Below are 20,428 nucleotides of genomic sequence, written 5' to 3'. Positions count from 1 at the left end.
TCTGAAGAATACGAACCTGTACTTGATTGTCTTATCAAAAATTAAAATTTCCCCATGTTAACCTTTTTGCACAAACCGCTCGTGAGCGCTTAAAAGAGATAGACCAAATATTTGAAAGTGAAAGCAGCTAATTTACAGCAGTACTTAATCTCCTAAAGGACGTCTCCTATACCACCCCTAATTTTGGTAAAGCAATTAAACCCGCGTCGCGGTGCTGATGGTTGCGTGGTGTATTTCCTAAACCATTCACATTGCGATCTAAGGGACTTTAATGTACTACAGGCGGCTTCTGTCGTGCCGCTGTGTCGGGTGTTATTTATGGTCAAAGACACGACTTCTTTTCGGGCTGCATTTAAATTGCCGATCACCTTGAATGCACTTAAAAATGCTGCGCGATTGTGTGGTCGTGCAACACGCGTGCGTAAGGAGCAGAGGATAGATATATAGCATCTGGTTGCATTTCAGTGATATTGGAGACTGCAAAGTGCAGAATTTGTAATATGATCCTTATCTAATATATCCTTTAGAGCAGGGTCAACAACAAACCTGCACAGACATACAAGAACCACCCACCCATCCGTGCAACTGGAGGGGTAACTGTATTTTTTGTAATGAAAAAATGCATAAAAATACGTAATGTCTGAAAACAATGAATAAGAAATTGCTTATACACAAACCATTCATAATTGCTTAATTGGGCTAAAATATAAGCATCCAAGTGATACTAAACGAACAGCCATTCGGGAGCCGTAAGAGCCGGCTCTTTAAAGGGAGCCGATCCAAAAGAGCCGAATCTTTGAAAAGAGCCGGAGTTCCCATCACTACAGCCCGCTATCTGGCGTCATTGCCGTTAGCCCTAAACGGCATACGGGCGGTACCTCCGTCCCAGAACCAACGCGTGCTGTGCCTAACAAGCGATCTCTCATCGGGCGCGGCTGCCCCCACCCCACTTTCTTGCATTCTCCGTTCTCCCTCTTTTAACACCACATCCCTAACAACCCAGGTGTAGCCACTTAATTAACTACTACCTTCCACACCAATCCCTCCCACCTCCACCCACACCACCATTACAATATATATACAACCGACTAATAAGCAGGGCCGTAGAAACCGGCGGAACCTGTGCTCCCAATGTTTAATTTGGATTATTTCATTCATCTCCCCCCCAAATTATTTGCATTTCCACTCCGCCCAATATCAAATTCTCTCTTACGCCTTTGCTAATAAGGGAACGCAATCTGCGCACTATTAATGCCCATCCCGAAAACTAAACGTGATGTTTTTGTCCGTACCTGGTGCATCGCGGGTAACGGAGAAGCGGGAACCAGAGGCGCTGATCTCGGTAAGAGTGCAATTGAGCAAATGTAATTAACTTTAAAGATTTCCGAGCAGAATGATTGGATAAAAGTTGTAAATCGACTGGTAAAAAAGCGTTGCTAAAGAAATTGGCAGACAACAGAAGATTGTCTGCCAATTTTGTCTAAGACGGGGATTTGTGAGGAAGGTGATCATAATGCACTGGCCTTTGGCAAATTATAACACAGTCTTTAAAAAGCCCAATATAATTTAAGTATACAGTACTTTGATTATTTCCCTTAAAATGCAGATCTCAGAGTGGATGTTAATAGTGGGGGAAATTAAGCGTTGAACCAGCTGTTGATAGGATTACTGTGCTATTTAAGTATGTGCTGTATGAAGCTGTTTGATGTAAGTAGTGTTGGGCGGAATTTTTATTATTCCTATGATGTGAATTTTTCTTATACCGCAATACCGGTTTAAATAGCCTAAACAATGTTCGGAAAGTGTCGCAGCTGAAAACTGCGCTGAGAATGTCCCGCGAAAGATCTGAAATGGAAGATACAGCTGACGCTGGAGACACTGGGGTTGCCAAAAAATCGATTCTAATCGATATTTAAAATTAGAATCTAATTAGATACTCATTTTCACCATTATAGATACCAACAGTGCGGTTTTTGCTTCATTCACCACACTTCACACAGTTCAAAAATGTTAACTTGGCCGGCACACACCTTGGCATTAGCCATTTATCCATAAGCAGTTAGCTAACAAACACGTTAGCCTTATGTTATCATTAAGGTAGCGGATAGGCGCAATGGATAATAAAATATAGTTAATGTGAGAACAATACAAAAACGTAAAACAAAAATGTGTCCTAGTCATACTTTTAAAAAAAAAATACCGTCATGTACCGTGAAACCGATATAACTTTGAAAAATGCCCTGATATAGTTTTTTTGGTCACCGCCCAGCTCTAATTGTAAGTACTGATTTATAAGCAACTTTGACCAGGTCACATGTTGGTGTGACTGTAAATGTAATATAAGGTCCCACCTGGACTTGGATCGTGGTTGATGGATGGATGATTGTAAATAAAAATAAGCATGCAAAAGCAAGTGACCATTGAACTATGTAACTACACTGGCACATTAACGCATTATGAAGTGATCAAAGATGAGTTAGTTAACATATATACACTCACTGGTCACTTTACTCTCTATACCTTGCTAGTACTGGGTTGGACCCCCTTTTGCCTTCTGGAAGTAGCCATTAGAAGCTGGGTACACTGGTCATAAAGGGATGGACATGGTCAGCAGCAACTCGGGTAGGATGTGGTATTTATCCAATGCGTAATTGATACTTAGGGGCCCAATGTGTGCCAAGAAAATATTACTCGCACCATTACACCAACACCAGCCTGAAGTGTTGATACAAGGCAGGATGGATCTGTTTTGTCATGTTGTGTATGCCAAATTTTGACCCTCCCATCTGAATGTCGCAGCAGAAATCGAGACAGTTGAGCGATGATCCATCTTCTGTTGTCCAGTTTTGGTGAGCCTGTGCCCACTAGCCTGAGTTTCCTGTTCTTACCTGACAGGAGTGACACCCGCTGTGGTTTTCTGCTGCTGTAGCCCATTTGCTTCAAGGTTTGACATGTTGTGTCTATAGAGATACTCTTCTGCATATCTTGGTTGTAATGAATGGTTGAGTTACTGGTGCCTTTCTGTCAACTGGAACCAATCTGACCATTCTTTTCTGCCCTCTGCCATCAACAAGGCTGATTTTGGCCCATTCCTTGTAAATCCTAGAGATTTCCTGAAGCAATCATACCAGTCCATCTGGCACCTACAAATGTGCCATATTCAGAGTCACTTAAATCACTTTTCTTCCCCGTTCTGGTGTTTGACGTGAACATTAACTGAAGCTCCTATCTTGTATCTGAATTTTTCTATTGCTCTGATTAGATATTTGCTTTATTGACCAATTGAATAGGTGTACCTAATAAAGTGGCCAACGAGTGTATATAATAAATCTGGGAATGATCTAAAACAATGCTGAGAATATATAAAATTATTTATTTATTCTCTTTTAACAGAAAATGAGTTCCATGTCCCAACAGCAAGAGGAGTTGGTATTCTTCCTTGGTAAGGTATAGCTGATAAACCAGTAATGAATATTAGAAGTTGTTTTAATATGAATATGTGTAATGAATATAAAAATTTAAAATGAATATAAACGTACAATTCTACAAGACCTGACACGATCAATGACAGCGCTTGATTGTATGTTTTGTGACATCTGGGTATCCATGGTAACATGACCATAGTCACAGTAGTATGTACAGGAAGATGGAATTGCCTGCTAGGCATTGCTGCTGGTCACACCTTCTCCGGTGCCCACGGGTCAGCTGCAGGATCGGCAGCCAGGAACCACCGATCAACCTTTCGCTCCTTTTAATCCTGGAACGTCTCCTGGGACGTCTCCCTGTCACCCCTGCAGCTGATAGGTGTTTTCCCTGCGGCTGTTATTGGGGTTAGTTGTTTCCCCAGCACTTGTCCTTCCTCCTCAGCCAAAGCCAAACACTCCCCTTCTCAGCCTCCTCTGCCAGCTCTTTGGTTGTCTTCTTTATGTTCCCTCCGGTCACTCCTACGTCCCTCAGAAGGTGTGTAGTTGACAGCCCTACATAGCCTCGGCATCCAACTTCTGCTGGATAGATGCTAGTCTTCCAGCCAGCCATCCGGCACCCAGCAGCCAGCTCTGAGTACTTGGCTTTTTTCCACTCGTAGACAGCCTCTATCCTCCTCTGCTGGTATTGTGAGCTCGATGAGGAGCACGGATTTCGCTTTGGTGGACCACGCCACTATGTCAGGGCGGAGAGATGTAGTAGTGATCTCGGTTGGGAAACGGAGCTGCCTGTCGACATATTTATGGTGTAGCATTGCTCCTTGTTCCTCAGCTTCCCAAGTTCACGAGTGCGTACTGTCAGTCAAAGCAATATGCAGCCTTTGGCGGTGACCACCGTTTTGGACAATTGAATAGAGCCCGGTGCCCCTGAGCCAGTCCCTGGCCGTTCAGGGCCCAAGGCTGGAGTACAGCCTGGCCAGATGCCAGTCCGTCACACACACAGTCCCGGCTTATGATTAATTTAGAGGCCCTTAGCCTGACTGCATGTCTTTGGACTGTGGGGGGGGGGGGGGAAACTGCAAACGTGCAACAGTGGGAGAACATGCTGATTCCTCACAGACAGAGCGCAGGTGGAATTCAGACCCCCAACCTTGGGGGTGTGAGGCTACTCACGCAGCAGCCGCCATGCTGCCTGTAAAGACATATCAGCAAGTAAAACAACTCTCACATTCTTAACACTTATAGTACATACACACTCTATAAATAAAACACTAAATACAGGAGTGCATACATACACACACACAACTACAGAATGCAGTCAGTCCTAGTGTGTAGCTGTATATACAATGTTAAAGCCAATACACATACATCCAGACTCTCCTAATACTATGTACAGTGTATTTTCAGCTTAAAGAACAGTTCATCAGCTATAGTATTATTTCCAGTTAATTACTAAATCCTGCCCTCTCGATTTTTTTATTTATTTTTGTTTTATTAGTTTCTGATTGGCTTGCAGGTAATATTCCAGTCAGTATATTGGTTGTAGATGAAGATGAGGAAGATTGCCGGGCTTTGGGTCAAAGATCAACGGGCAAGAAGACAAATAAGCCATTTGAGAAAGGTATTTGTTGTTCATGCTAAAAACTGTAATGTCCAAACATGTTCAAAAGTAACTGGTAGGACTGTTCAATACCCTGAAGAGAGTAAATTGTTCAAACACTCATATTTATGCAGATAGGAGTCCTCAGTTAGAGGAACACCCAACGCTGAGGTCGCCGGGGGAATCCAGAGGCGCAAGTAGAAGGACCAGTAAAGGGCGACACGAAGGTGGCGCCCCCTGTAGGCAGGCTGTGGAGGGGAACACGGAGAGCCCTGCTCAAGCTACTGAGATGAACAGTACAGAGCGTCAGCTGAGAGACCATAGATCTTGCCCAGTCCGTGACTGTTCCTCCCCCAGAGCGGACTCTGTCCTCGTGAGGTGTGTGGGTAAGAGCTCTGTGGGCTCCCTGCTTTGTGACCGTGTCACTCCTGTGGTCAGAGAGTTCAAGGAGGATCAATCAAGCACTTCGAGATGCAAGTCTGAGTGGAGCGTAAGTGGCCTGGGCAGCATGACGCGTAGATATAGCTGCCAGCAATGCCTTTATGTCACCTCCCGCTCCGACAGTCTGGCCTGCCACATGAGGATTCACACTGGTGAGAAGCCCTATGGATGTCAGGACTGTGGCCGTGCTTTTCGGACCCGCAGTGAACTGAATCGTCACCGTCACCCCAAAACGTTGCAGTGTGACGTCTGCGAGTATGCCACAAATAGGCTAGACCACCTGAAGATCCACAGGCGGATCCACACAGATGAGCGGCCCTGTGTTTGTGCCAAATGTGGGCTGGCCTTCCGGACCTCGAGCCACCTCACGCGGCACAAGCAAATTCATGGGGACAAGTTGGATTGATGGGGAGGTGACGTTTTATACGTCTGGAATGTTCTCACGCTATAAAACTGTTCTGGGGGGGGATTAAAGTCCTGCTTTTGGGTTCGACATCAGATCATAACCTCAGGGAATGAAGCTTTAAATGTCCTAACATGCAGATGCACATCTCCTTTGTCTCCTCTGAAAGTAATTACTTAAATTGCACATCTTTTAATATTTTGAAGTGCATTGCTTTTGTTGTGGTATCCCTGACGTGAAGGTCCTTCTCATCTCGTCTGTGATGAAACAGATTTTGATTGCTTTAGGAGAATTTTCTGTTGTCCACTTTGTTATAAAGTATACTTCTCATGCCATTGCAGTATTTTAATAATCTGCAGAGGAATATAATTATGATTCACGCTTCATATTAATTTCTATATTCTTTGAAACCAGCTCACTTATGTGTGGTGACGAGTTTGGGTCACATCATCGGTGCACATCTGTAATCTCTTCCCTCATGCAGGGCATTTCTGACAAAGCTTTGTGCTGAATACTTTTTGGTTTTCACTTCTAAAGCGAATAATGTCTGTAGCTGAAAATGTACAAGACAAAATTCGAGTTCAGTGTCTGGCTGCAGAGTAATTATTATCATCTTTTGCAGGACATGAGAGCTGCTTGCTAGACAGGGTTTGTTACAGCAGTTGCCACGAGTCGACAAATAAAATACTTGCAATTATGTTGTTTTTTGGCTTGATTTATACACACAGTATATTAAACAATGGGCCAGGCTATTTACAAACTCACACGGGGGTGACGAGTCCGGTTCTGCTCTCACACCTTTGAAGCTGCTTCCCTTCTCCCTCCAGACCGCCAGCGGGAGACCCTGCTTCACTGAGGGCCGTGTGCTGATCATGTGATTTTGGCTCCACCTCAGGTTTGAGCCTCAAATCAGTCAGGAAACAGGAACACTTGTGGATACTGTGGAAGAGGCTTCCTGTCTTCCTTTAACCAGAGAAGGCCTGACACCATCTTCAAGTACTTGCCTCTATCCATTCTCCAACCATTTATCCTGAGCAGAGATGTTGTTGAAGAGGAAGCTATTGTATTTTTATAATGCTGTGTGGAAAAATCCCTGCCATTAAGTATCATTCATACGTACATGGGTTGCACAATGAAACAAACACCTGGGTTTAGACTAGGGGTGCAACGATTATTCGACATTGTTGACAAAAATCGACAATAAAAATAGTCGCCGACGAATTTGATTGTCGATAATTGTCGCCAGACGTATTTTTAAACGGAGTGAGACGTTTTCCTTCCTTTATACTTGTGCAATACTACCGCTTTCCAATAGACTGCACCAATACACCACACAGGTGAGATTCGCTCTTGCGCAATAGCATTCGGTAACAGGTAGAAGAATGGTGGCCACAAATCAGGCATCGTCGCATATTAAACGCTCTAAAGTCTCAAAGGCTTTTAATGTCCGAAAACAAAGACGAGATCTACAAAAGGGTGAATAGCACGGACTTCTTGTTGTCTGGCGTATCTAATAATAAATAATAATAATAATAAATAATTATAACAACAACAATAATAATAGGGCATAATAATAGGCTAGTAGTAGTATATTTTACATTTTCAAAAAAGATCAGAATAGACCGTATTTTTGTTTGGAAGTCGGTGGTGTGTCATGAAGTGTCTCATTCGCTAAAAATTTAGCTAATAAAGGTCAGAAAACAGTGTAGAAAACCCATTGCTTAAATAAAGAAGGCAAAACTGAAGCTCAAGATTCAGGAGAGTGGCTCCGATGTCGCAAGTGCTGCGAGAGCTTATGCTCCCTTAAAAATAAATAACAGCAGTTTAAGTCCATTTTCTTGCTGTTAACAGAGGAATGGCAATGGGAAGCTGGGTCAGGATCTTGGGATTTTTCAGCCTGCTTTAAAATGAGTTTTTATTTGTAAACATAGGCTATATAAATAGCTGATATGACAAGAAATGACCGTGCATTTTAACCCCTATACCGCAAATGAAGTACGAATTAGCATATACAGGTTAAAATGCATGATAATTTCTTGTCATATCAGCACAAATGCACATAAAATACGTATTTGCACTGTCACAGCAAAAGATTGCCGCACGTATCGCTTATAAAAGGTGAATGCGTACTTGCGTACCAGTTATATGCAGCCCTGATTATAACAAATATTGTATCAGAAATTCGGATCGGTGCCGATCCAGACCTATTTGACGGATCGGGTATCAGCCATGTGTGACCAATCCACACCCTATACTTACTTATTTAGTTTTTGGCAATCTCTAAAAAGAAACCTCCCATTTCGTGTTAAATCTATTTGCACAATCAATCGCACGACAGCCTTTTCCCCATTTTACATGTGTTGTTTTGCGGCATTGATGTCGAACAATAACCTCATGCTAAATGTAAAAGCTGGTAGCTAAATAGGAGCCATTTTATAATTATGCAATTTATAATTCGATTAGTCGACTAATCGTTTTAATAGTCGATGACTAGTCGACTATCAAAATAGTCGTTAGTTGCAGCCCTAGTTTAGACTATAATTTATTAGTATGGTGTTAGGCCTCCATTCGTAGCCAATACAGCATCAGTTCATCTTGAGACTGACAGATACAAGTCCTGCAAATGGCCAGAGGGATCCTGAGCCGTTCCTCTTGCAGAACAGCGGCCAGGTCAGTATGTGATGCTGCTGGAGGAGAATGTTTCCTGACTCGCTCCTCCAAAATACTCCAAAGTGGCTCAATAATATTCTGATCTGGTGACTGTGCAGGCCATGATAGATGCTCAACTTCACTTTCATGTTCATCAAACCACTCTGTCTCCAGTCTTGCTGTGTGGTGGTGCATTAAGATCCTGATACATGGTGCCACCTTCAGGGTACAATATTTGATCCATCGGGTGAGTCCATCCCAGCAGAAATCAGCATGCTACCTTGTCTCTTTGCCAAGTCGTCTACAATCCTGAGGTCTACTAAGGTTCAGCTCTCCTGCTCCCAACTCCCACCTTGTTACAGAAAATTCTTGCCAAGTGCAGATTTCCAAGATTAAACATCTCTGCTAGGATCCAACTGTCAACAACAAATGTATTTTTGTATAGCGTGTTTTCACAACATTACATTGTCTCAAAGCGCTTTACAGCATCCCCACCCAAAGCCCCCAGTGAGTAAGCCACAGGCAACAGTGGCAAGGAAAAACTCCTGAGAAGGAAGAAACCTTGGGAGGGACCAGACTCAAAGGGGGAGCCCATCCTCCAGGGGCCGGCAGGGAGAGTCAAATCGGAGAGATGGCTAAGTGCAAAGTCACACAGTCTAAGTCATAAAATATGAGTCACGACCGGGGAGCAGGGAGGTGATGACGTGCCAGTATTGGCGCTCCTTCAGATCGCCGGGCAACCACTAGTAAGGCAGCCGGGCACCCGCTATAATGTCTGAACGGTGAAATAGGCAGCTGGATTGGGATCAGCCTATCATGGTCCTCATGATGTAAAAACTGCATGAACATTATCACATGCAATGTCGATAAAATCGCTCATGACCAATCCTATAATACCCTTAAAAAAGCCATTTTTGAAATCAGTACAAACACCCTGCCTTTGTTTTGATGACATCATTTTGCACCGGTACCAGTTTTTCACACCAGTGGAAGTACCTAGAGCGTGGTACCTGTTGCAGTGGAAAAGCACCCTAAAATATAATGAGATAGTGAAATGTAATGGAATCCCCTTAAAGTTTGAAGAACAAACCAGAGTCTTATCTGTAAGTCTAATCAGGAACGTCTTAAATTCATAAGTTGTCTGCAAATGACATGCAAGCAATGGGTTTATAATACACTTTTAATGTCCTAGGAACATAAGCATCATTCTTCACAAAAAGAACATATCATATAAACAGACACATTTAAGATAACTACTGTCACATAACTGCAACATTACTTCAATTCTAGATCCATTCTGAGTGTTTATAATGAAAAGAACAAATGGCATCTGAGTTCAGACAATTTTTGTTATTTTGATTGTGTTGCATTATTGATGAACCTGTGGTATTAATCATCTGAGAAGTACATCACGGTGTTTGAAGTTTTTTCCAGGATGTCGCAGTGTCATTTCTGAAAGCATCACACAGAAAAACGTATGATTTTCATTCTTTCATCTGGAGAAATGATCACAAGGCCTGACGGTTCTTCTCCAGGTTCTTCTCAATGTTGTCAATGACCTCCACGGCAGCTTGAGGGATTCTTGTCCCCGGACCAAAGATGCTACACACTCCCTTGTCATAGAGAAATGGGTAGTCCTGGGGGGGGGGGGGGGGGGGTACATTACTGAATTACACCAAAAGCAAGAGCATGCAAACTCCACACATACAAAGCAGGGGGGGAATCGGAACCCCTAACCCAAGAGCTGAGGAGGCAGAGCTTACAGTCGAGCAGCAATGGTGAAGACCAAGGATGACCACTCTAGTCTGTCTTGTAACAGTACAGTCACTGTTTCGTTTAGCCATGAAATTCCCACACAACCAGAAAGAAGAGCATCCAAGGAAAAATACTCATTTAAGGAAAGAAAACCAATTCTGAGATGCAGACTCCCACAATCACTCTGAGCCCCCTCGCCACTCACCTGCGGTGGGATGACCCCCCCACAGATGACCAGGATGTCGGGCCGGTTCAGATTCCTCAGCTCCTCGATCAGCTCAGGGACGAGGGTCTTGTGGCCGGCGGCCAGCGTGCTGATGCCCACACAGTGCACGTCTGCGTCCACGGCCTGCTGGGCCACCTCCAACGGGGTCTGGGGGGGGGGGGCGGGTGGCACATTTACACCTGTTCGAGCCCCACATTCCCCATAACCTCTTCATCTACTTACACCTGCTAAGCATAACCAGCCTAATCCGGTTATCTGGGAAAAGCTATAGATACTTCAGTGTGGGAATCCTCAGTATGGGAAGACTGGAATACTGAGTGTGGGAGTGTGGGAACACTGGAATACTCAGTGTGGGTGTATTTTGGACTTCAGCTGAATGTTTACATTCACAGCATTCGCTGACTCACAGCCAAATGGTGAAAACACTCCAATTCCCGTCTGATGCCTCATCTCAGCAACTATGCTGCAGCCTCTAATAACTGCACATGTTCCCCTCAGAGACAGACCACCACACAGAAAGCAAGACAAATGGACACAGAGTTCTGATTTGTCACAAATAACCGAGGTATTTTGGTTTGACAAAAGATCTGCATAATCAGGCAGTTATTGTCTGGTTGTATGTAATCTGATAATTCAGATTTTAGAACAGGAATGAATTTTATGCCAGTTTGACAACACAAACCAAAAGCATCCAAAACTCAGCTCCCCCTAAAAGCAGCCTGAATGAACCTCTTCATGATGAATCCGATTAAACAGCAGAGAGTCTAGCTGGGCGTCGTTTTCTCAGTGTCAGTCACATGTACCTGAAAAAGGGGCCCGATGTCAACATCAAAGCCCAGGTCGGCGAAGCCCGTAGCGATGACCTTGGCGCCCCTGTCGTGCCCGTCTTGCCCCATTTTGGCCACTAGGAGGCGAGGATTGCGGCCTTCGTGCTTCTTAAATTGCAAAACCCTAGAAAACGGTAAAGTGGGGTCTATTTTCTGAAAATCAGCTTTGATGGAACAGAAAGGTAGGGAGGTCTTTCTGATCTACAAAACACCCCCCAGCTCCTGAGAGAATCCCGAGGTCCATCCTACATCTTAGAGCTGTAATTAGACCTATCCAGTGCCATACGGGGGGGAAACAGTAAACATGTGATTAGATCTACTGCCCCCCCCCCCCCCCCCCAATAACTGTACACCAAGTTTTGGGGGTGTGATCCTCACCATCGACAGCACAGGGACAGTAGCTGAACAGTCAAAACACGCACATGAAAAATCACTAAATGGATTCTGGGTTAATATAGACCAGAAACAGCTTACCTGCCGTGTGCAGCGGTGATTTCCTGGTTCTCCCCAAACTCACTTCGATACGCTCCGCTCACCATGCGGCTGCTGGCTTTGTGCTCGCCAAAAACGCTCTTCATGGCGTCTGTGATCTCACCGACGGAGCAGCTAGAGGAACACACACACGACGCACATGAACCCAGTCAGTCTAACTCTAACCCAAACCCCCAGAGCCCCTTCATAGACAACATTGAAGTTCTCACAGAGTAAATCATTTTTAAACAAAAAAAAATATATGTATATAATAATATAGGAGACATTTTGGTGTCAGTTCCTTGTCATCTTCCCATTTCCAATCAATAAATTGTCTGTCCTTTGATCATCCATCCACCCTCTGAGTGTTGTGGTCCATTAACTCCTGCATTTCCAAAGGGCCTTACTTTCTATGAAGATTTAAAAGATTGTATTTCTGAACCTGTCTACTGTAATCATCCCTGAGATCCACTTCTAAACCACATGAACTCTATCATTAATGGCCATGCAGCCTCTGGAATGGTATCACGTCACTCTCCCAGTGGCCACACACAGTATTCTCTACACCAAGCATGGCCGATTCAGTAGCTAGATAGTCATTGTCATCACAAAAGCTCATGTCCAATCAGAGCAAAGCAGCCGCACGGTTTGGGGTCAGTGCCCAGCAGGCCCCGCCTCCTTTCATCCGCCCGGATGTCTGAGTCACCGTGTCCGCGCCGCCTCCACGGCCAGAGCCAGCAGGTTGCCGCTGCGGGTGCGAGCGCATTCCTCTATAGCGGACAGACACCTCCTGACGGCCTCAGCATCACGGCTCTCCCTCACCTGGTGACAGGGTACGGCACGTTAGACACACACACACAGACATCACAGTAACACACACACACAGATGCATAGTCCGCAGGGGATATTGATGTCGTGCAGACAGACACAGTCAGACACTCGCCTTCTGGAGCTTCTCAATCTGCTTGTTGCGCACGGCCGTGTTGTCGATGGCCAGAACCTCCACGGTCTCCTCCTTCTCCAGCCGGTACTTGTTGACGCCGACAATGACTTCAGAGCCTGAGGGAGGAAGTGCAGAAGAGTGATGAAGATGATGCTAAATAGCAAAGACATTAATAATAATACTAAGGATGGATGGATGGATGGATGGATACAATTCTTGTGGGGAATCAAGTGGAAAATATATACACATGTAACTACATAACTGCAACACACACTCCTCCCAGCAGGGGGCTGTCAGTCCAGTTTTCACTTGAAATTTCAACAGTAGGGGTTTCTACTGGTGTCAATATGAACAGAGCATGTGAATGTGAGGGGTCATAAAAAATGAAAACATATAGTTTATTTAGAAGTATTTATAAAGTAACCAACCCCTCCGCAAAACCCCCAGCGTTCTGCCGCCCAGTTGAATATTGGCCACAGACTGGTTCGGGGGGGGGGGGGGGACCCCTATTCAACAGCACTAATCACGCTTCTCAATTATATCTGAACACCCACACAATCCATACTACTCCACTAATAACTCTCAAAGACATTATTGAATCAGAACACATTTTGCCTGCAAAGATAAATTTTACATTTACTTCAGATCAAGGGCATTTAGTTGGGTTGGGGTAGCATCACTAGTCTACAAGCACCTCTGGTGGAAAAAAAGCCCCGATCACACTAATTACCTCCGTATTGAAGGTCTGCTAGGAGGATTCTGGAGTGTGAGTTTGAGCAGTACTGCTCAGGCAGGACAGACTGCCTGTATGGGCTGGGGGGCACAGCAATGCAGGGTGGTGTAGTTAACCAACATATTTATGTTTCTTTGATTAGGATTTCGCACCTTTTTAATTCAGCTCTCTCAAAGGCCCTTCAATCCAAAGTTCTGGTACCTAAAATCCTTCTAACTACCGTATTTACTCAGTACAGGATGATCTCTGGGGCTTATTATTAAAATTCTTTAATATATGTTTATTACAAATTTATAATTTGTTGGTAAAAATCTGTTAGACTTGAACTTTACCCTTTTCCCATTAGTTTGAAAACTGTGTCCTCCAAGCAGTTCTGCCCCCCCCCCCCCCTTGATATTGTGCATATCAGCCAGGTGTCCAGGTGTCATGGAAGATTCATTGGGGTACCTGAGTCTATCCTGGCCTGCCTTCTGGCGGCGCACTCCTCAATATGCAGTTTGGGGATGCCCTCCGCCACAGCCCGAGCCATGCCGCCCATCTCCTCGATCTCATTAATTAACTGGGACCAGGGGAGGGGGGGGGGGAGAGAGGGACGAGAGACAACATACCCAGGTTAGTCTGTTAGTTACGTTGCCTTTGAACATCATTCCAGCAACCGGGCTATATATGGACAGAAAACAAACTGAACAAATACAAAAATTAAATTGTCATAAATAATTAGAAATTGCTATAAACAGACAAACCAATCTAAAATAAGGTGTTTAACATTAGTTTTTGATTTAAAAAAAAAAAAAAAAAAAAAAAACTTAAAACACGTCTGGCATGACTTTATTAAAAACCTCAGTTAAAGGACCATGAAAATGATAAATGAAGCCAAGGGAGATTAAAGAAGGACAATATGACAAAACATGCAGTCAGAGGAGCGTTACATGCAGGACATACAGCTGGATCTGCACTTGTAAGTTAAAACATGTTAAGCCCAACACACCACCTTGTATAAATGACCTGGTCCTACTGGCTTTATAATACACAGGTAAAAACAGCAAAATGACCTAGACTAGGTACATGTGAGTTAGGACTGGTCATGGGGATTCCTTACCTTGAGGGCACCGTTGTAGATGTCACTGGTGAGGGACTCCATCATATATGACCCCCCCCACGGGTCAGCTACCTTGGGGATGCCCGACTCCTCCTGGATGATGATCTGTGTGTTGCGGGCGATTCGCGCGCTCTTGATGGTGGGCAGCCCCAGCGCCTCGTCAAACGAGTTGGTGTGCAAGGACTGTGTGCCCCCGAAAACAGCAGCCATGGCCTCGATCACGGTGCGAATCACGTTGTTGTATGGATCCTATGGCAGGGGACACCGCAACTTAAAACGGGCCGCAACCGGACTCAGAAGACGCCTACAATTTTATATTAAAACATGACCAACAGGAACTCTAATATCATCAACACTCCACAGGTTTTAGTAAATGCGGTCGACCCTTCTGCATCGCAACTTTCTTCATAGCGGTTTTGCGGGGTTGGCGTAAGAAATTAAATGGGAATTTTTCAAGTTTCACTCATAAATGCATAGAGCTGGTTTGGATGATGCCCAAGCGTTTTACGGCAGCCTTTCACATCACATCTCGCCATAATCTTCGTATCACTTGTATCTTTGTTTTCTTGTATCTTTTCACTCCGCTTAAGTGCTTCCTTCACTCACCAAGGGGACCAGAAAGTTTTATGTGGTTTTTCCAGATCACAGGGCGCCTGCGCCCCTAACCCCTGTGAAGTGGGGGGTCAACTGTATGTTTAAATAGGTCTAGGTTTCCCTATATTTTAGGCCTACCTTCTAGGGTTGGGCGATGTCTACAATGAAACATTGCGATGGATGACGGACTAAGCAACAGCCAGTGCCTAAAAACAACTCCTCTATATTTACGTCCCTCTGGCTTACCTGTTCTGTTAGAGACCATCCAGATGTCTGGCAATGAGCTCTCAGCAGCAGTGACTTGGAGTCCTGAGGTTGAAACTTCTCCTTGATCAGACTGGCCCAGAGTCGTCGGCCAGCTCTCATCTTGGCAATTTCCATGTAAAAATTCATGCCGATACCCCAAAAGAAGGACAGTCTGCACAACAAAGAGCAATGGACACAACATCAAGCTGCTTTCAACATCAACATCATTTGAATGTCACTGTGCCATTCACGAACATTCCCCCCACCAGAAAAAGTGCTTTGAAGACCAGTGAATTGAAAAGCAATTCTTAAACGAAAACACACAATTAACAAGACTGAACGAGTCCTTTTATCGACACCTATCTATGCACCTTGGGGCAAACTGGTCGATGGTGAGGCCAGCCGTTAGTCCAGTACGGCAATATTCCAGACCATTGGCGATGGTATAAGCCAATTCAAGGACAGCATCAGCCCCAGCTTCTTGTAAGTGATACCCGCTGATGGAAATGGAATTAAACTTGGGCATGTACTGCAGAGGGAAGAGAAGAGAGAGTTGACCATGAAAGGCAAAAGGAGGACTAAGTTTAATCAATGGTTAACACGATATGCCTCTTCTGGAAGGTACCTTGGAAGTGTAGGCGAATATATCAGCGATGGCATGCATGGAAGGCTCCGGAGGGAAGATGTAGGTGTTTCGGACCATAAACTCCTTGAGGATGTCATTCTGGATGGTGCCGGTGAGCTTCTCCGGTGGAACGCCTTGCTCCTCTCCAGTCACGATAAACATGGCCAGTATGGGAATGACCGCCCCGTTCATTGTCATGGAGACGGACATCTTGTCCAGGGGGATGCCGTCAAACAGCATCTTGGTGTCCTCGACGGTGTCTATAGCCACACCCGCCATCCCCACATCGCCGTGCACCCGAGGGTTGTCAGAGTCGTAGCCACGATGGGTGGCCAGGTCGAAAGCCACAGACAGACCCTGCTGTCCAGCTGTGAAAGCAAAGCGTACACCCAGCATATAATACTACAAAGACAGACATTACTGCAATTCAGCTGATGAGAGCTATTAAACCTTCATTCACTACCTATTCTTTACATTTAAAGAAGAAATCACATTAAAATGTGTCTACATGTATTTACTGCACTTATTTTTCTTAAACGCTTTTTCCCCCCCAAAGTACCTTGCAACTCTGAAATTGTATGGTTGGACATTTCTCAGGGCAATTCAGATCAGATAGTATCCTATAGAACAGGGGTTCTCCACCTTTTGATGAGTAAGGACCAGCATACGTTGTTACAAAATTGCCACGGACCGCTGTAGGCGGTGAAAGGTATCAAGAGGGATATCGGCTTGGGAGGCAGATTTAATAAGTTTAGCCGTTTACATTGTTTTCAGATAGAATCAGGACATGTGAGCGTCAGGGGTTGTAAAAATTCATGGCTTAAAAGTATATTGGTTATTTTTGGAAATCAACCAACCACAGCCCGGTGGAATACTGGCTGTGGACCAGGGGTTCAGAACCCCTGCTCGAGAGAACTACAGCACCTCTCTTAAAGGGACTTTAACAAGTTACGTCTCTGTCATCAATCACCATGCTGTCCTACACCTCCTTTATGAACAAACATGATAAGGGGCGGGGCTAACAATTACAAATAATAATGCAGCATACATTTTAGTTTAGGGTGACCAAATAATCCATGTCAGGGAGGACACTTTGAGTTAGCACAGGATTTGTAAACTACCATTTCAATTAAAAGCACCTGATTTTCACTTAAGGGCTGAGTTCTTGCTGTGTGCTGATTGGTCAGTCTCCTATAATCATGCATATGTCACTAATGCTAATGTGAAACAGCTGGGCGAGTCTTTCAATCAAGGAAACAAACCAAAGTACAAGAAAAACTGAGCTATTCGGCCAAACACAAGAACCTTTCAGTTTTAAAGTAGTTCGTAAAACCCTAAGTAGCTCGAAGTGTCTATGACAGATTTTCCGGTGACCCGATTTTAGATAAAAACATGTCCCACGTGTGCATTTTCTGCTTCCAAAAAGTGGGGCAATCTGAACAGCAGACAAACTGCATATGTACCATAAGACTTGTGTAAACCTATGTACAGCTGGTTCTGGCTTCGCCATTTTACTCTCTGCGTGAAGGTTTAAGCAGGCATACCCTTGAGGTTGTCTCTGTAAAACTTGTTACTTTCCTCCACGGTGCTGAAGCCCGCATACTGCCGGATGGTCCATGGTCTGTACGTGTACATGGTGGGGTAGGGACCCCGGGTGAAGGGAAAGACCCCAGGCAGCTCATCGGACACCCCACTCGAGTCAGCACGGGTATAGACGGGTTTGATGGATATGCCCTCCGGCGTGTGCCACATCAGCTCCTCGGGGTCCTTCCCCTTCAGTTGCTTCTTCGCCAGCTTTGCCCACTCTGGGTGCAGCTGGGCGGCCCGCACAGGCTCCGTGGCCCAGAAGCGCCGGCAGGGCTGGTCCGGCCAAGGCGCGCAAGCCGAGGCTGACAGGAGCCGCCGGGATGCAAGCGCCGTCCGAGCCGCCAGCATGACTGATCACCGGCCTGCACGCCTGCTTCAGGCAAAGGACAGCTGCAAAGCCGCAGAAACGCACAGTATTGATATAAACACGATCAACATAATATAAAAAAGAAAGAGGTGGAGGTCTAGCCATGCTGGCAGATGAAAGCTACGGACACCTTTATTGTACAGATATCAAACAGTATCTTGGATGTAGGATTTTGGTTGCTACGTGAAGAGTTTTATTCACTTGTTAAAGCAACTATTGCTGTTTGTACCGCTAATAAACGCACGAATCGCCGTCCTATTTATGCATTAGAAAATCGCAGAACCAACGCGGACAGCTTACCACTCTAGTCACGAATCTGACAGGCGCAGCAATTCTGCGTTATTGTTTATTTTCACTGAGATCAGAAAAGGTACTAAAATACAATTGAGTAAAAAGTGAAAAATGAATTCTGACCTTGCTTTATCTTGTTTAACTTATTTTAAGGGGCGTGGAGACTCTCCCAATCAGCGATCAAAACACAAGGCCTTCAGCCAATCAGAGGACGGGTAGGCGAACTTCAACCTCTGACCGGGGAAATAAAAATTCAGCGGAACCAGAATTTCCCACTAGGGGGCGATCGTGAATTTTGCTTAAAAAATGAAACATTATACCACTTTATTCCACCATGCGGCGCATTGCAACGCAAACATTCGTGTTCCATGGCCGTTTACCCAACATAAGGTAGCCGTGAGCAAGCGGGGAACATCCTGTATGGATTTAAAAAACCGGGGGTTTAGTGATGCAAACGATGCTTATATATTACAACATAATTCAATGGAATGTATACTGAAAACTACAAAATACTTTAATTTTTACCTAAACTTATTTAGCTTTTTTTCCTAATTCAAGCAAAAGGTTGTACTAATTTTCTTTTGTAGGCTATTTTTACAGAAGACATTTGCTGATTGAAGAAAAATCACCAAGTCGCAGTCATGGGGGAGGGGCCTCGAGCCTGTCTGAGTCTGTTTGTGATGCCAGTGCATAACAGGGTATACACATTATGAGCAATTGAGACACTAATTAGCCTAAATACATGTCTTAGTACTGCGGAAGGAATGCAGACTCAGAGTGGAGGTAGGAATCTGGCCAGCCCGTGGTGGTGTGACACAAGAGTGATACCCACTGAGTCACAGTGCCACTATTATTATTTTTAGTAATAGTAGTAGTATTATAAAATTTGAAATAAATTGTGTGGGGGGTCCGGCATCCCTGTCAGTAGACTCTGTGAGAACCCCCCCCCACTCCTCACACAAAGACACACTCAGTAGGTTCCACTTATTGGGTTCCTTTCAGTGGATTTCACTAGTGAAGAAGCAAATTTCACGTGTGGGGTTATAACCTGGCTACATGCCTCATCAGTAATAAAAAATCCCCGGGGAGGTCAGACACACAAACACTTTACTTCACTACGTGTCTACATGCTTGGTGACTCAGAAAATATTTCACAGATGTTTTTTTTTTCCACATTTTGCGGAGGTGTGATGAAGTGGAATTGATAAGATTTTGAGACAGATGGCATCAAAACTGAAGCATTACCACATAGTGATGGCAAAACAAGCAAGTTTTGTCACTTAATATTTTTAGAGCAATAGCTGAAGAAGTACTTGAAGGATCTTTTTTAAACTTTGTAGACACATTGTACGACTGAGGAACTGGGATTGAGCTCATTTTGGACAACTCATCCCAAAATTGCAGCAATACCACTTAGTGGAAGCGAAGGGAGAGGTGAAAGTATTTTAAATACTGTACGTAAAAGTATTTTAAGGATCTTTTTCAAACTTTGCAGACACATTGTATGGGTGACAAACTGAAAGTGGTCAAATTTTGAGACTCAAACTTGAGGCTCAAACCTGAAGCAGCACTGCAGAGTTACATCAAAAAATTCAATTTCAGACACTTGATCCTGTTACCATGATAACTCAAAAAGTATTTGATATCTTTTTCAAATATTGCAGACATGTTGTAAGAGTAAAGATCTGGACCTGATCGGATTTTGAGAAAAATCACACCAAACTGTAATGGTTAATCCTTTTAAGGCAAATCGGGAGTCAGAAGCCACTTGTATAGAATTCAGTCAGTCTTTTATTGTATCCACATATGGTACATCAAAGGCTGGACACCCTGCAGGAGTGTGTCCCATACTGGACTACACTGATTTTTATACACTTTTTGCATCTCTTGTCAAGATATTTGTCACAGGGGGTGTCCCAAGCATCATCTTTCTGGACCAACTGTTATCACTCTGCTCAGGTATTTCTTGCCCCTATGTGTCTTTACTGTTATTCCCTGTCTTTTTGGGGTCCAATTACTTCCCCACCTCTATAAATTTCAGGCTGTCAATCATTTCTTTGGTCGAACCATCTAGAAAACAAAGCAAACTGGGCTCCAAAATGTTTTATACACTCATGGCACAGAGCCCAAGAACCGGCCAGGGACATTA

General features: G+C 44.3%; 2 protein-coding genes across 4 annotated transcripts; one reads left to right on the top strand and one right to left on the bottom strand.

Annotated features, from left to right (window-relative positions):
- Window positions 1-1,083: 1,083 nt before the first annotated feature.
- LOC111837414 (uncharacterized) lies at window positions 1,084-6,563 on the top strand. Of its 2 annotated transcripts, none has more exons than XM_023799457.2 (4): window positions 1,084-1,342; window positions 3,394-3,442; window positions 4,921-5,043; window positions 5,157-6,563. In XM_023799457.2, the coding sequence occupies exons 1-4, from the start codon at window positions 1,277-1,279 to the stop codon at window positions 5,867-5,869; spliced, it is 951 nt and encodes a 316-aa protein (XP_023655225.1). In that variant the 5' UTR covers window positions 1,084-1,276; the 3' UTR covers window positions 5,870-6,563. The 2 variants fall into 2 exon arrangements, with proteins under 2 accessions (XP_023655225.1, XP_023655232.1); XM_023799464.2 differs by having other exon boundaries at window positions 1,085-1,342; window positions 4,939-5,043.
- A 3,114-nt stretch (window positions 6,564-9,677) lies between these two features.
- Window positions 9,678-18,505, bottom strand: mmut (methylmalonyl CoA mutase). Of its 2 annotated transcripts, none has more exons than XM_023800590.1 (13): window positions 18,403-18,505; window positions 17,579-18,011; window positions 16,035-16,402; window positions 15,781-15,938; window positions 15,410-15,581; window positions 14,570-14,818; window positions 13,918-14,029; window positions 12,738-12,853; window positions 12,501-12,616; window positions 11,798-11,929; window positions 11,300-11,447; window positions 10,476-10,643; window positions 9,678-10,152 (listed from the first exon to the last, which is right to left on the bottom strand). In XM_023800590.1, the coding sequence occupies exons 2-13, from the start codon at window positions 17,967-17,969 to the stop codon at window positions 10,024-10,026; spliced, it is 2,259 nt and encodes a 752-aa protein (XP_023656358.1). In that variant the 5' UTR covers window positions 17,970-18,011; window positions 18,403-18,505; the 3' UTR covers window positions 9,678-10,023. The 2 variants fall into 2 exon arrangements, with proteins under 2 accessions (XP_023656358.1, XP_023656350.1); XM_023800582.1 differs by having other exon boundaries at window positions 18,289-18,427.
- Between the last annotated feature and the right edge of the window lie 1,923 nt (window positions 18,506-20,428).

The sequence above is a fragment of the Paramormyrops kingsleyae genome, chromosome 19, assembly GCF_048594095.1.
Source record: "Paramormyrops kingsleyae isolate MSU_618 chromosome 19, PKINGS_0.4, whole genome shotgun sequence".
Classification (NCBI taxonomy): Eukaryota; Metazoa; Chordata; class Actinopteri; order Osteoglossiformes; family Mormyridae; genus Paramormyrops; species Paramormyrops kingsleyae.
The sequence above is the reverse complement of the archived record's forward strand: the minus strand, read 5'-3'. Positions and strand labels throughout refer to the sequence as shown.

Excerpts from the sequence above, each read along its gene's own strand:
- LOC111837414 (XM_023799457.2), top strand. The coding sequence starts at position 1,277 with ATGTTTTTGTCCGTACCTGGTGCATCGCGGGTAACGGAGAAGCGGGAA. Across the intron at positions 3,443-4,920 it reads GGAGTTGGTATTCTTCCTTG|TTTCTGATTGGCTTGCAGGT; the intron begins GTAAGGTATAGC and ends TTGTTTTATTAG. Across the intron at positions 5,044-5,156 it reads AAATAAGCCATTTGAGAAAG|ATAGGAGTCCTCAGTTAGAG; the intron begins GTATTTGTTGTT and ends ATATTTATGCAG.
- mmut (XM_023800590.1), bottom strand. The coding sequence starts at position 17,969 with ATGCTGGCGGCTCGGACGGCGCTTGCATCCCGGCGGCTCCTGTCAGCC. Across the intron at positions 14,819-15,409 it reads GATGGTCTCTAACAGAACAG|GATCCATACAACAACGTGAT; the intron begins GTAAGCCAGAGG and ends CCCCTGCCATAG. Across the intron at positions 12,617-12,737 it reads AGATTGAGAAGCTCCAGAAG|GTGAGGGAGAGCCGTGATGC; the intron begins GCGAGTGTCTGA and ends CCCTGTCACCAG.